General features: G+C 42.4%; 1 protein-coding gene across 1 annotated transcript; it reads right to left on the bottom strand.

Annotated features, from left to right (window-relative positions):
* Window positions 1–423: 423 nt before the first annotated feature.
* On the bottom strand, window positions 424–13670 carry LOC115139173 (BTB/POZ domain-containing protein 9-like). The gene is made up of 11 exons (XM_029676304.2): window positions 13519–13670; window positions 12161–12379; window positions 11603–11966; window positions 11132–11399; window positions 9522–9741; window positions 5361–5480; window positions 5161–5270; window positions 2746–2935; window positions 2509–2616; window positions 2345–2423; window positions 424–2250 (listed from the first exon to the last, which is right to left on the bottom strand). Exons 2-11 carry the CDS (start codon window positions 12346–12348, stop codon window positions 2068–2070), a joined length of 1830 nt encoding a protein of 609 aa, XP_029532164.1. The 5' UTR covers window positions 12349–12379; window positions 13519–13670; the 3' UTR covers window positions 424–2067.
* Between the last annotated feature and the right edge of the window lie 950 nt (window positions 13671–14620).

Genomic DNA, 14620 nt, shown 5'->3' with positions numbered 1-14620 from the left:
GGTCTTCAGTTTAGAACACACTTAGTTTAATCAGGTGTGTTAGCAATAAGGCTGGAGAAAATGTGTGACACCAATCAAGCCCCAGAGAACTGGAATTTCCCATCCCTGATATAAATCATTGATTCCCTCCCAGTTGTAGTCTAACTCAGTGGTTGTCAAACCTCTCCTTGGGGACCCCAGCCTTTCCATGCGTTCGATCTATTCCACAGTGAGCAGCGCAACTGATTCAATTTGCCACCTAATCATCATGCTCTTGACTAGGTCAATCAGGTGAGCTAGTTCAGGTCTGCAACTAAATTGTGAAACCTCTTGGGGTCCCTGAGGAGAGGTTTGAGAAGCACTGGTCTAACTCCTCCCTCAAGAAAGTTGGACAGCTTTCTGATAATATTAGTGTCTTGTAAAACATGTCAAAATACAAAGACATACATGAGTCATGATAAGTTTAATACAGCATTGTTTCAAAGCTTGATTGCCAGCTGGGTAGGGTGTCATGAGAATGGATGTCCAAGGCTGCATTCAACACCTGTATTAATCAGCAATGTTAAAAACATTTGGTCTTTCAAGTTTGAGGGTTGCTAACGCTAAGTACTGCAAAATAAGTCGTAGGACATAATGCCGTTTCCATACATTTGAGCCACTACATTTTCCATACGCAATATTTGGAAAAAAAATTATTGGTGCCCACTAGAGTAGTGCAAACTTTTGACTTTACAAATCAATCACCATTATTTCAATAGTGAAACATTGAGACCTTTCTGCTGAATCTCTATCAACATCTACAAAAGAGACCTCTTTTGAAAAGAAATACCACTGTATGGTAATGGCAGTGATATAGAATAACACACAAGCAACCGACAGTAATGACGTTATTATAGTAAGAAAATACAACAAAATGCAATCAAAACTATTCAGGAACGAGAATGGAAAATATAGATATGAGAAAGGTAATCTGCTTTCTACTAACAGTAATTTACTTTAAGTCAATGTTCATCCCTTGTGCAATAGCAGCAATGTGAAAATATCAAAAAGATTGGTCAAATCTACATGAAAGCTACCAAAATAGCAAAGGAGATGGAAGAGGAAAGAGCCATATTAAGAGCCAGGAAACCAAAGAGGGAAAATGTGAGGATAGGAGGATGAGGATAGGAAGCATAGCATTGATAAATCGTTGAGCCAAAATAAAACTACACAAACAAAATCATTGACAAGTGAGAGGTAAACACAAGCAGCAATTGAAATGTTAATCAAAAGGTCAGGATAATAAAATGACAAAAACAAATCCATTCATGGAAATAGCTATTACCTGCACTGTACAGTTTTCCTGTGTTAGTAGACCTAGACAACTTTTACAGTAAATATGGGGAACAATAAAGTGACAAATATAGTTAGACTCTGCAAATAAACCATAAATATTGCTTAGGAATATACCAAACAATTTGAACCAAGACATTGTAGTGCTGCTCAGCCATACTACTGTAAGCCAAGACAGTAATAGTCTTTTAGCCCAAGGGGGGTGAAGCAAATGAATTCAGCAAATAAAAACCATAGGTAAACATGATAATTCTAGTTAACCATCAAGTGCAAATAAACTACTTAAAAAGCATAGCAATTATGACAAATCTAAAAACTTGTTCCAATTGTGATTGTTCATTTTTTTTAAATGAGAAGAAAAACATTAATGTGATATTATTGCCAACATCACTGCTGTATTCTATTGGTTAATCTTTGGACAAGCAGTACTGCTTACACCTCCACTGTCTGGATAGCACCTGGCCCATAGGCTTTGAAAGGTTCTTATTGAGTTCCCTTAAACTGGCTGCAAATTTTAGCCAATATCTTCATGGAAAATGCATGGACAAATTTACTCCATAGCTCTTTTTCCCCAACATTGCCTATAATTTCAGACAGGGAGGACTGTATGAGGGCCCTAAAAACATGTTCATCATTGCAATAGAAGCCAATCTTTTATCAAAATGGATAGTATGCTTAGCAGCATTTTAGCAGTGCATCCTGTGTGATAGATAAAGGTTGTGCAAAATGGTGGCCTTGAGGGTTTCTCCTTTTCTCTCAGAGGTGGGGTTGTGAGGAGGTGGAGGATGAGGAGGGCAGGGAGGGGAGCAGGCTATGGGTACGGGAGGGCCGAACAGGTCTGGGGTTCTGGGATGTGGAACTGGACTCCTGCCCAGGACTGCCCTCTTTCACCTCCGCGTCAGACTGGGCCGGACACTCAAAGTGGACACAATGGAACACCTGAAAAACAAAGACAAACAGAGAATGAGGAAAGGCTATAAACACAAAAATGACGGCAGATTTAAAAAAAATGGCATATTCGCAATCCTCTCACCTCGTTTGCGGAGTTGTGAGTTCCTACGATGCGGATAAAAGAGGCAGGCTGCTTGTCGAATTTGAGTGTCTGCCACGACCTGTTGGAAGAAAAACAAGACTTAAAAGATCTCAAATGGACAGATTTGTACAAAGATTATCTGAAGAGTATGGGCGGAGTCTTACCGACATGGCACCTTGGTGCGGTCCACCACCTTTGTCCACTCCTGCTGATTGGTGGAGACCTCAATGTAGTAACTGTAGGATCGCTCATCACAGTCCCACAGTAGTAGTCTGTCCAGATGGAAAAAAAAATATATATATATATATCAACTGTGCAGACAGATACAAAAACTCAGCAACAGTTAAAACGCACACACACAAACACACAAATAAAAAACACGTGTATGTACACACACACACCTTAAGGAGCCTATAGAGTAAGGCTGAGCCAGTTGGATGACGATGGCCCCAGAGCCCAGCTGGTGACAGGTGTAGCCAGAGTCCCAGTCGTAGTTGCGGGTGTCCCCGTTGAGCAGGGCGTTTCTGCTCCGACTCACCCCCTCGATGACACTGGAACAGGCCGCGATGGTAGCCACGTTCTCATTGGGGACTGCAGACATGAAAGTGATGGGAGTGAAAGAGAGAATTGGGCGAGATGAGTTTTGAAATATTTATTTGTTAAATTATAGCAATTTAAATATGTATAAATGTAGTCTAAAATGTTGATCAATGTATTTTCTAAATCATATACAGTGCATTCATTCAGTATTCAGACCCCCTGACTTTCACACTTGGTTACGTTATTCTTATTCTAAAATGGATACATTTAGTCCCCCCCCCAGTCTACACACAATGCCCTGTAATGACAAAGCAAAAACAAATTTAGAAATTTCAGCAAATGTACTTATTTTTTTAAATAAAAAAAATGAATATTCAGACACTTTACTCAGTACTTTGTTGAAGCACCTCCGGCAGAGACTCCCACCGCGAGTCTTCTTGGGTATGACGCAACAAGCTTGGCACACCTGTATTTGGAGAGTTTCTCCCATTCTTCTCTGCAAATCCTCTTACATGCTGACCAGACCGGACACGTCGCGTGCAAGAGCATCGCAAAATGAATGTAGAAATCCATGTTATTCAATTATTGTGCGCGCCAACGAGCTTCTGCGATGCCAAGGGCTAAAATAGAACTCCTTTCTATTTCTGACACAGATCACGCTGAAAGTCCTGCCTATCCCATCTCCTCATTGGTTTATAGAAGCAGGTACCCACGTGCCATCTCCTCATTGGTTATACCCACGTGGGTGATTGAAAGACAAACTGTTTTCCCGGTCGTCGTGGTAATACTATGAAAGTTTAGATGCCGATCACCATATAAGTTCAAAGATGAAAAAGCCTGGAAGGAGGAGAGATGACTGGAAACGATTCGGTTGGCCGTTTTATGTGTGGATTAATTGTTGGAGTAGAGGTCCTTGTGCATTTCAGGTAAAATAACAACTCAATGTTTATATCCCAGGAAAAATTAGCTAGCAACAGCAAGCTAGCTAAATAGGACAAATGAACCTTAGCTAGCAAGTGCAAGATAGCTAGCTAAATTGCCATACATGTTTAATGCTTTTCGACCTGGCCCCAAATTAATGTCATTGGTTCAGAGTTTGTTTTGATATTTTAACCTGTGTGTCGATTGCGTTTGGTGTAGGGGGATACAACAAATTAAAACACGATAGCTCACGATGGCGCAGGCGCGCAGCCGGTTTGGGTTCCGTGTTAGGCTCTGTCCCCGAAGCCACTCCTGCGTTGTCTTGGCTGTGTACTTAGGGTTGTTGTCCTTTTGGAAGGTGAACCTTCGCCCCAGTCTGACATCCTGAGCAGGTTTTCATAAAGGATCTTGCTCTACTTTGCTCCATTCATCTTTGCCTCAATCCTAACTAGTCTTCCAGTCAATGTCGCTGAAAAACATCCCCACAGCATGATGTTGCCACCACCATGCTTCACCGTAGTGATGGTGCCAGGTTTGTGCGGTCTTATGCCTTTCACTGAGGAGTGGCTTCCATCTGGCCACTCTACCATAGAGGCCAGATTGGTGGAGTGCTGCAGAGATGGTTATCCTTCTGGAAGGTTATACCATCTCCACAGAGAAACTCTGGAGCTCTGTCAGAGTGACCATCGGGTTCTTGGTCACCTCCCGGACCAAGGCCCTTCTCCCCTGACTGCTCAGTTTGGCCGGGCGGCCAGCTCTAGGAAGAGTCTTAGTGGTTCCAAACTTCTTCCATTTAAGAATGATGGAGGCCACTGTGTCCTTGGGGACCTTCAATGCTGCAGAAATGTTTTGGTACACTTCCCCAGATCTATGCCTCAACAATCCTGTCTTGGAGCTCTACAGACAATTCCTTCGACCTCATGGCTTGGTTGTTGTTCTGACATGCACTGTCAACTGTGGGACCTTATACATACAGGTGTGTGCCTTTCCAAATCATGTTTAATCAATTGAATTTGCCACAGGTGGACTCCAATCAAGTTGAAGAAACATCTCAAGGATGATCAATGGAAACAAGATGCACCTGAGCTCAATCTCGAGTCTTATAGCAAAGGGTCTGAATCCTTAAGTAAGTAAGGGATCTGTTTTTTATTTATACATTTGCAAAAAAAAGTAAAAGCCTTTTATTGCTTTGTCATTATGGGGAATTGTGTGTAGATTGCTTGAGGATTTTTATTTATTTAATCCATTTTAGAATAAGTCTGTAACGTAACAAAATGTACAAAAAGTCAAGGGGTCTGAATACTTTCTGAAGGCACTGTATAACACTGGTATACTCGGTGATATTCTTGCCTTACCGAGAAGACCTTTTTCCAGAGTGAATGAGCGGTGTGTGAACATACACTCCAAACTCACTAGATGGAAGACCTTGTTGACAGTGTTATGCGTCCCTACAATGCGCACGTACCTGGGACACAAGGACACAATCACGCCTATGTTGTGGAACCAAAAGTCAAAATTGGTGCCAACCATAAGAACACCATAGGTAAAGATTTACCTGGCCACACGTGGTGTAAAGAAGAGGTTCTGCCAAGAGCGACACAGATACTTGGAATGGTCTACAACACGCATCCAATCCAGCTCATCCATGGACACTTCAATATAGTAAGAATAAGACCTGCTCAAATACAGAGAGAGGGCGATGGGCCATACATATCGCAGTGACCAAAGGGCAATTCCACAGTAACAGAGTGATACTAGGACTCAGATTTTTCACCAAACAGTGCAGATGCAAAGTTTGGTAACAGAATGATGGCACAAAAAGTACAAACCATCATTCCGTTACCAAAATTTGCATCTGCACTATTCTTCAAGTCGATGTGTTTTTGTAAAATTTTCTGTGGAGATGATTAAAAGTAGTCATTATGCAAAGTATTGTATGATTTGTTAAACATCGCAATCATTGGTTTTTGTTTATATTTTACATTTTAGTTATTTAGCAGATGCTCTTTTCCATTTCATACTTTTTCTGTTTGACATACAGCATCACTCTGTTAACGAGGAATTGCCCCAAAGCAATGTTGAAGAGTATCTCTATCTTTATGACAGTAATGTGATATCTCTCGTTCTCACACACAAGCACAGAATACAAAGAGACACGTGCACACGCAATTCAGACGCAAACAGAATGCACACACTCCCACTGACAAATAAAACTATTAGTTGCTGACTACTAGAACAGGACCAGCAGAGACTGAGACCCACTGAGGATGCCGCGGTAGTTGAGGTCCATGCCGTGGCTCTCTGAGCCTAGTGGCCTGTTCTCCTGGTCCTGCTACAGCCTGGTGGTCTACCGTTCATCACTCTGTTAACGTGGAATTGCCCCAAAGCAATGTTGAAGAATATCTCTATTAGAGGTCGACCGATTAATTAATGGCAGATTAATTAGGGTATTTTCAGGCGCCAATTTGGCGATTATTATTTTTTTTTTTACACCTTTATTTAATCTTTATTTAGCTTGGCAAGTCAGTTAAGAACACATTCTTATTTCCAATGACAGCCTAGAAACGGTGGGTTAACTGCCTCGTTCAGGGGCAGAACGACAGATTTTCACCTTGTCAGCTCGGGGGATCCAATCTTGCAACCTTACAGTTAACTAGTCCAACGCAATAACGACCTGCCTCTCTCTTGTTCCACTCCACAAGGAGACTGCCTGTTACGCAAATGCTGTAAGCCAAGGTAAGTTGCTAGCTAGCATTGAACTTATCTTATAAAAAACAATCAATCATAATCACTAGTTAACTACATATGGTTGATGATATTAATAGATATTATCTAGCGTGTCCTGCGGCAGGGTAGCCTAGTGGTTAGAGCGTTGGGCTAGTAACCTGAAGGTTGCAAGTTCAAATTCACGAGCTGACAAGGTACAAATCTGTCGTTCTGCCCCTGAACAGGCGGTTAACCCACTGGCTGTCATTGAAAATAAGAATTTGTTCTTAACTGACTTGCCTAGTTAAATAAAGGTAAACAATAAATTTAAAAAAGTATCTAGTATCTGACTGAGCGGTGGTAGGCAGAAGCAGGCGCATAAACATTCATTCAAACAGCACTTTCGTGCATTTTGCAGCAGCAGCTCTTCGTTGTGCGTCAAGCATCGCACTGTTTATAACTTCAAGCCTATCAACTCCCGAGATGAGGCTGGTGTAACCGAAGTGAAATGGCTGGCTAGTTAGCGCTTGCTAATAGCGTTTCAAACTTCACTCGCTCTGAGCCTTGGGGTGGTTGTTTCCTTTGCTCTGCATGGGTAACCCTGCTTCGATGTGGTGGCTGTTGTCGTTGTGTTGCTGGTTCGAGCCCAGAGAGGAGCGAGGAGAGGGACGGAAGCTATACTGTTACACTGGCAATACTAAAGTGACAATAAGAACATCCAATAGTCAACGGTTAATTAAATACAAATGGTATAGAGGGAAATAGTCCTATAAATCCTATAATAACTACAACCTAAAACTTCTTACCTTGGAATATTGAAGACTCATGTTAAAAGGAACCACCAGCTTTCATACAGTGGGGCAAAAAAAGTATTTAATCATCCACCAATTGTGCAAGTTCTCCCACTTAAAAAGATGAGAGGCCTGTAATTTTCATCATAGGTACACTTCAACTATGACAGACAAAATGAGGGGGAAAAAAATCCAGAAAATTACATTGTAGGATTTTTAATGAATTTATTTGCAAATTATGGTGGAAAATAAGTATTTGGTCAATAACAAAAGTTTCTCAATACTTTGTTATATACCCTTTGTTGGCAATGACAGAGGTCAAATGTTTTCTGTAAGTCTTCACAAGGTTCACACACACAGTTGCTGGTATTTTGGCCCATTCCTCCATGCAGATCTCCTCTAGAGCAGTGATGTTTTGGGGCTGTTGCTGGGCAACACGGACTTTCAACTCCCTCCAAAGATTTTCTATGGGGTTGAGATCTGGAGACTGGCTAGGCCACTCCAGGACCTTGAAATGCTTCTTACGAAGCCACTCCTTCGTTGCCCGGGCGGTGTGTTTGGGATCATTGTCATGCTGAAAGACCCAGCCACGTTTCATCTTCAATGCCCTTGCTGATGGAAGGAGGTTTTCACTCAAAATCTCACGATACATGGCCCCATTCATTCTTTCCTTTACACGGATCAGTCATCCTGGTCCCTTTGCAGAAAAACAGCCCCAAAGCATGATGTTTCCACCCCCATGCTTCACATTAGCTATGGTGTTCTTTGGATGCAACTCAGCATTCTTTGTTCTCCAAACACGACGAGTTGAGTTTTTACCAAAAAGTTATATTTTGGTTTCATCTGACCAAATGACATTCTCCCAATCTTCTTCTGGATCATCCAAATGCTCTCTAGAAACTTCAGACGGGCCTGGACATGTACTGGCTTAAGCAGGGGGACACATCTGGCACTGCAGGATTTGAGTCCCTGGTGGCGTAGTGTGTTACTGATGGTAGGCTTTGTTACTTCGGTCCCAGCTCTCTGCAGGTCATTCACCAGGTCATTCTGGGATTTTTGCTCACCGTTCTTGTGATCATTTTGACCCCATGGGGTGAGATCTTGCGTGGAGCCCCAGATCGAGGGAGATTATCAGTGGTCTTGTATGTCTTCCATTTCCTAATAATTGCTCCCACACAGTTGATTTCTTCAAACCAAGCTGCTTACCTATTGCAGATTCAGTCTTCCCAGCCTGGTGCAGGTATACAATTTTGTTTCTGGTGTCCTTTGACAGCTCTTTGGTCTTGGCCATAGTGGAGTTTGGAGTGTGACTGTTTGAGGTTGTGGACAGGTGTCTTTTATACTGATAACAAGTTCAAACAGGTGCCATTAATACAGGTAACGAGTGGAGGACAGAGGAGCCTCTTAAAGAAGAAGTTATAGGCAGATATCTTGCTTGTTTGTAGGTGACCAAATACTTATTATCCACCATAATTTGCAAATAAATTCATTAAAAATCCTACAATGTGATTTTATGGATTTTTTCTTCTAATTTTGTCTGTCATAGTTGAAGTGTACCTATGATGAACATTACAGGCCTCTCTCATCTTTAAGTGGGAGAACTTGCACAATTGGTGGCTAACTAAATACTTTTTTGCCCCACTGTATGTTCTCATGTTCTGAGCAAGGAACTGAAACGTTAGCTTTCTTACAAAGCACATATTGCACTTTTACTTTCTTCTCCAACACTTTGTTTTTGCATTATTTAAACCAAATTGAACATGTTTCATTATTTACTTGAGGCTAAATTGATTTTATTGATGTATTATATTAAGTTAAAACAAGTGTTCATTCATTATTGTTGTAATTGTCATTATTACAAATACAAAAAATATATTAGAAAAAAAAAAGAAGGTCAGATTAATCGGTATCGGCTTTTTTGGTCCTCCAATAATCGGTATCGGCGTTGAAAAATCATAATCGTTCGACCTCTAATCTCTATGACAGTAATGTGATATGAACATTACTTCAATATATAAAACACTATGAAAACATTGCTCATCAGTTGAGCGAAACCTTCAGAGAGAAAGGAATGTGCGTGATTGATTACAAGGCAGTAAAACTGATCAAAATCACTGATCTGTAAATCACCTCGCATCCCAAATAACTTCCTTCATAAAGATAAGCGATTGTGCTTTGCTCAAACGGATCCACTAAAACACACGGGATGTCTCTCTCACCGGCTGTCTCTGTCCCAGAGCAGGATGCGGATATGGTTGAGGATGTAGGCCTGGCCCAGCTTAATCTGGAGGCCAGCGCAGCCGTCCTCCTCTATGGGGTGTCTTGAAAAGCCGTGGTCCAAGTCGTAGTTCTGGGTGTCTCCGTCCAGCAGCGCTGACTTCAGCTCTCCCTTCACCACCTGGGCCCCGTACTTCATAGTGGCAATATTCTCTTCTGGGACTGTAACACAAAAGGCATCACATTGAATACATACAGTTGAAGTCAGAAGTTTACATACACCTTAGCCAAATACATTTAAACTCAGTTTTTCACAATTCCTGACAGAGCTGGTGTAACTGAGTTGTAGGCCTCCTTGCTTGCGCAAGCCTTTTCAGTTCTGCTCACAAATTCTCTATTGGATTGAGGTCAGGGCTTACCTTGACTTTGTTGTCCTTAAGTCATTTTACCACAACTTTGGAAGTATGCTTGGGGTCATTGTTCATATGGAAGATCCATTTGTGACCAAACTTTAACTTCCTGACTGATTTCTTGAGACTTTGCTTCAATATATCCACATAATTTTCCATCCTCATGATGCCATCTATTTTGTGAAGTGCACCAGTCACTCCTGCAGCAAAGCCCCCCCCACAACATGATGCTGCCACCCCTGTGCTTCACGGTTGGGATGGTGTTCTTCGGTTTACAAGCCTCCCCCTTTTTCCCCCAAACATAACGATGGTCATTATGGCCAAACAGTTCTATTTTTGTTTCAACAGACCAGAGAACATTTCTTCAAAAAGTACGATCCTTGTCCCCACGTGCAGTTGAAAACCGTAGTCTGGCATTTTATGGCGGTTATGGAGCAGTGGCTTCTTCCTTGCTGAGCGGCCTTTCAGGTTATGGCGATATAGGACTCGTTTTACTGTGGATAAATATACTTTTGTACCTGTTTCCTCCAGCATCTTCACAAGGTCCTTTGCTCTTGTTCTGGGATTGATTTGCACTTTTTGCACCAAAGTACATTCATCTCTAGGAGACAGAACGAGTCTCCTTCCTGAGCGGTATGACGGCTGTGTGGTCCCATGGTGTTTATACTTGCGTACTATTGTTTGTACAGATGAACGTGGGACGGTCAGGCATTTGGAAATTGCTCCCAAGGATGAACCAGACTTGTGGAGGTCTATTTTTCTGAGGTTTTGGCTGATTTCTTGATTTTCCCATGATGTCAAGCAAAGAGGCACTGAGTTTGAAGGTAGGCCTTGAAATACATCCACAGGTCGACCCCCCAATTGACTCAAAAGATGTCAATTAGCCTATCAGAAAAGCCATTACATCATTTTCTGGAATTTTCGAAGCTGTTTAAAAAGGTACAGTCAACTTACTGTATGTAAACTTCTGACCAACTCGAATTGTGATACAGTGAATTATAAATTAACCGACTTGCAAAAACTATAGTTTGTTAATAAGAAATTTGTGGAGTGGTTGAAAAACTAGTTTTAATGACTCCAACCTAAGTCTATTTAAACTTCCGACTTCAACTGTGTGTCTCTCTCACACACACACACACACACACACACAAAACTATTAGTTGCTGATTACTAGAACAGGACCAGCAGAGACTGAGACCCACTGAGGATGCCGCGGTAGTTTAGGTCCATGTCGCGGCTCTCTGAGCGCGTCTTGATGGCGTCCAGCAGGTCGTCTGGGCTGAGAAGTCCCGAGGGACGCACCACGTTTAGCATCTCCATCAGACTCATGAGCGGCAGCCGCACGGCCGACATCACTTCCTGCGTGGCGCCACCCTCGCCGTTCTGCCGGCACCAGCGACACAGCGCCTGGAAGATCTCCTTCTCGCTCGCTGCAAACGAGTCCCTCCGTACCACAGTCAGCAGAGCAGTCTGCACAGAGAGGATAGAAGCAGATTCAGTTAAGACTACTTCTTTTGATTCAGTCATCTGGGTTTTGTTCATTGGGGCACACAATGAAAATCGTTTGAAAACATTTTGCAACTGATTTTTTATAGCAAGTCCAGGTAGTCCCCTTCCTGTTTCGATCCATGTTCTTCTATTAGATTTTAATGAACGTGAACCTTCCTACTCACCTTGGACAACGTGAGGAAGCTGTCCGAGGCCAGGACCTCCGGGGCATGCCGATCCATGTAGGCGCAGCATGCTTCACTGAGCACACCCAGAGAGTACAGGCTGGCCACGTCAAACACCAAACACACGTTGTGCGTGTGCAGGATGGTGCGTAGGAACTCAGAGGTGGAGTCCTCTAGTGGCTGGAGGCCGTAGCGGTGGGCCAGACCCAGGAAGTCCAGCAGCACCTCCTCGCGGGCTGAGCTGAGGCTAGCCCGGCCCGTGTAAAGGTAGTGGAGGAGCATGGAGAAAGCCTCGGCTCGGGTCTCCTCCAGTGTCACCTCCGCCTGCGGCTGGGACTCCTTCATCCCTCCATACAGCAGAGCTCTGGGGAAAAGGTTGTTAGACATTTCACACACTGTTACCTAGTCTTCATTGTACACTATTACCTAAAATAACTTTAAGGTTATATTTAATCGTCAACTGTCCGACAGAGCCAGTCATCTGTCATTTCATGGGAAGCCAAAGACCTCATGTATTGCAAAGAAGAACAAGAAAAAAAAGCATTCAAACAGGTGTACCTGAAGTAGTGACATCGTGCTGCCAAAATGACCCTATGGGCAGGGAAGCGTTTCTCCTCCACAACGAAGGTGACATCACTGTACTCTTCACCTGGAACCAAGGCGCCCAGCTGCTCTGACAGCAGGTGGATGTGGTCAATCTCTGACACAGAGGCCAGTGGACGCAAAGGATGGCTGTTGTTACTCATTGTGATTTGACTGGAGGTGTCTCACTAACATCTGACACAAGAAGAGAAGAAAACATAGTTTGACAACCTGGGGTGTATTCATTACGCTTCTGTTGCAAAACATTTTGCAACAGAAACAGTTTACTCCAAAATTTTGAAAAAGCAAACAATAGTTTCTATTTGACAAATTCAAACCCTCCCATAGAGAATGAGGCCTCAAGTGACCAAAAGGCAGTTTTAGCAGGGGCAGCACCATTGAGGACTTTCACCATGTTTAAGTAGTCAACTGGTGGCCTGGGATTTTCTATGGGTTAAGGAAGGATCACATGATTCCATCGGGTCATCAGCCAATTGAATCATACTTGTTGAGCAAACATTCCATAACTGCAGGTGGCTAACCTTGGACATAACTAGCTGTGTAACGTTATCTACTGTGTAATGCAACAATGATATTGTCCATTTAATAGGTAGTTAGATAATTAAGCAACAAGGTATATGCTACGGCTAAGGGCTGTTCTTACCCACGACGCACCTCCCTTACCGTTGGACATTGGCCATATTTCCACCACAACCCCCCGAGGATGCCTTATAGCTATTAATAAACTGGTTACCAACGTAATTATACCAGTAAGTATTATTTTTTCTGTTCATAGGTGCATTCTCTATGGGAGGGTTTGAATTTGTCACTCTAGTGGTTAGAGTGTTGGACTAGTAACCGGAAGGTTGCAAGTTAAAATCCCCGAGCTGACAAGGTACAAATCTGTCTTTCTGCCCAGGCAGTTAACCCACTGTTCCTAGGCCGTCATTGAAAATAAGAATTTGTTCTTAACTGACTTGCAAAGTTAAATAAAGGTACAAATAAAATTGGGGCGGCAGGTTAGAGCGTTGGACTAGTAACCGAAAGATTACATGATCGAATCACCGTGCTGACAAGGTACAAATCTGTCGTTCTGCCCCTGAACAAGGCAGTTAACCTAGGCAGTCATTGAAAATAATAATTTGTTCACAACTGAAGGTCTGATATACCACGGTTTTTAGCCAATACGCATTCAGGGCTCGAACCACATGGTTTATAACCATACATAGATTACACCAATAATCTAGCGAATCAATCAAAACCATGAGATAGCTAGCTATATGACGCAGTCAAAGACACAAACGCTGGGTTTCACTTTCACCTGTATGACATACCAGCACAATAAGCGTAGCTAGTTCTCCCTTACACGATAACTATTTCCTTGAGTTATTTCCCCCTTTATTCAATCAAAATCGTGGGAATTAATGGCAAGTTTGCGTAAAAAAATAAATAATTTTCAATCGGACTGAAAAAAATCCACCATCACAAACACAAATGGATTGGGTCACAACCCGGATGTTGTTTGCGTGGGAAAAACGGTCATGTTCAAAGAAAAAACAGCGCCCCTTGTGTATAGGAATAGGACAAAACATGTACATGCAGGTGGTGAATCTGACACTTGCAAAAATGATCAACAATTTTCAAATGTATTTTAATCCAACAATACAATAGTTTTAAAACTGTACCACGAGAACAAATTCCTGTAAAGCTATACAAGAACAGCAGTGCGGCTTGGCAGGTTCATGTTTTGGAGGACGCATGGCTCTCGACCAGCGATGGGACAAAACTGTAACTACCAATTTGGTATCACGAAATTAGGGAGAAAAAGGGGTTAAAAGTACAACAGTAAATATATATACACTACCGTTCAAAAGTGTGGGGTCACTTAGAAGTCCTTGCTTTTGAAAGAAAAGCACATTTATTTGTCCATTAAAATAACATCAAATTGATCAGAAATACAGTGTAGACATTGTTAATGTTGTAAATGACTATTGTCACTGGAAACAGCAGATTTTTTTATGGAATATCTACATAGGCGTACAGAGGCCCATTATCAGCAACCATCACTCCTGTGTTCCAATGGCACATTGTGTTAGCTAATCCAAGTTTCTCATTTTAAAAGGCTAATTGATCATTAGAAAACCCTTTTTGCAATTATGTTAGCACCGTTAGACTTGTACAACGCTGTGTACTACTCCCTTCACAGAACAGCGCAAACTGGCTCTAACCACAATAGAAAGAGGAGTGGGAGGCTCCGGTGCACAACTGAGCAAGAGGACAAGTACATTAGTGTCTAGTTTGAGAAACAGACGCCTCACAAGTCCTCAACTGGCAGCTTCATTAAATAGTACCTGCAAGACACCAGTCTCAATGTCAACAGTGAAGAGGCGACTCCGGGATGTTGGCTTTCTAGGCAGAGTTCCTCTGTCCGATGTC

This window comes from Oncorhynchus nerka, linkage group LG13, assembly GCF_034236695.1.
Source record: "Oncorhynchus nerka isolate Pitt River linkage group LG13, Oner_Uvic_2.0, whole genome shotgun sequence".
Lineage (NCBI taxonomy): Eukaryota > Metazoa > Chordata > Actinopteri > Salmoniformes > Salmonidae > Oncorhynchus > Oncorhynchus nerka.
This window is presented reverse-complemented; position numbering and strand designations above follow the sequence as displayed.

What these genes read in the sequence shown, in the direction of transcription:
- LOC115139173 (XM_029676304.2), bottom strand. Translation starts at nt 12,348, where the DNA reads ATGAGTAACAACAGCCATCCTTTGCGTCCACTGGCCTCTGTGTCAGAG. An exon ending in TTTACACCACGTGTGGCCAG is followed by an intron (nt 5,271 to 5,360) that starts GTAAATCTTTAC and finishes CTTGTGTCCCAG; the next exon opens with GTACGTGCGCATTGTAGGGA. An exon ending in CGCACCAAGGTGCCATGTCG is followed by an intron (nt 2,424 to 2,508) that starts GTAAGACTCCGC and finishes TTCTTCCAACAG; the next exon opens with GTCGTGGCAGACACTCAAAT.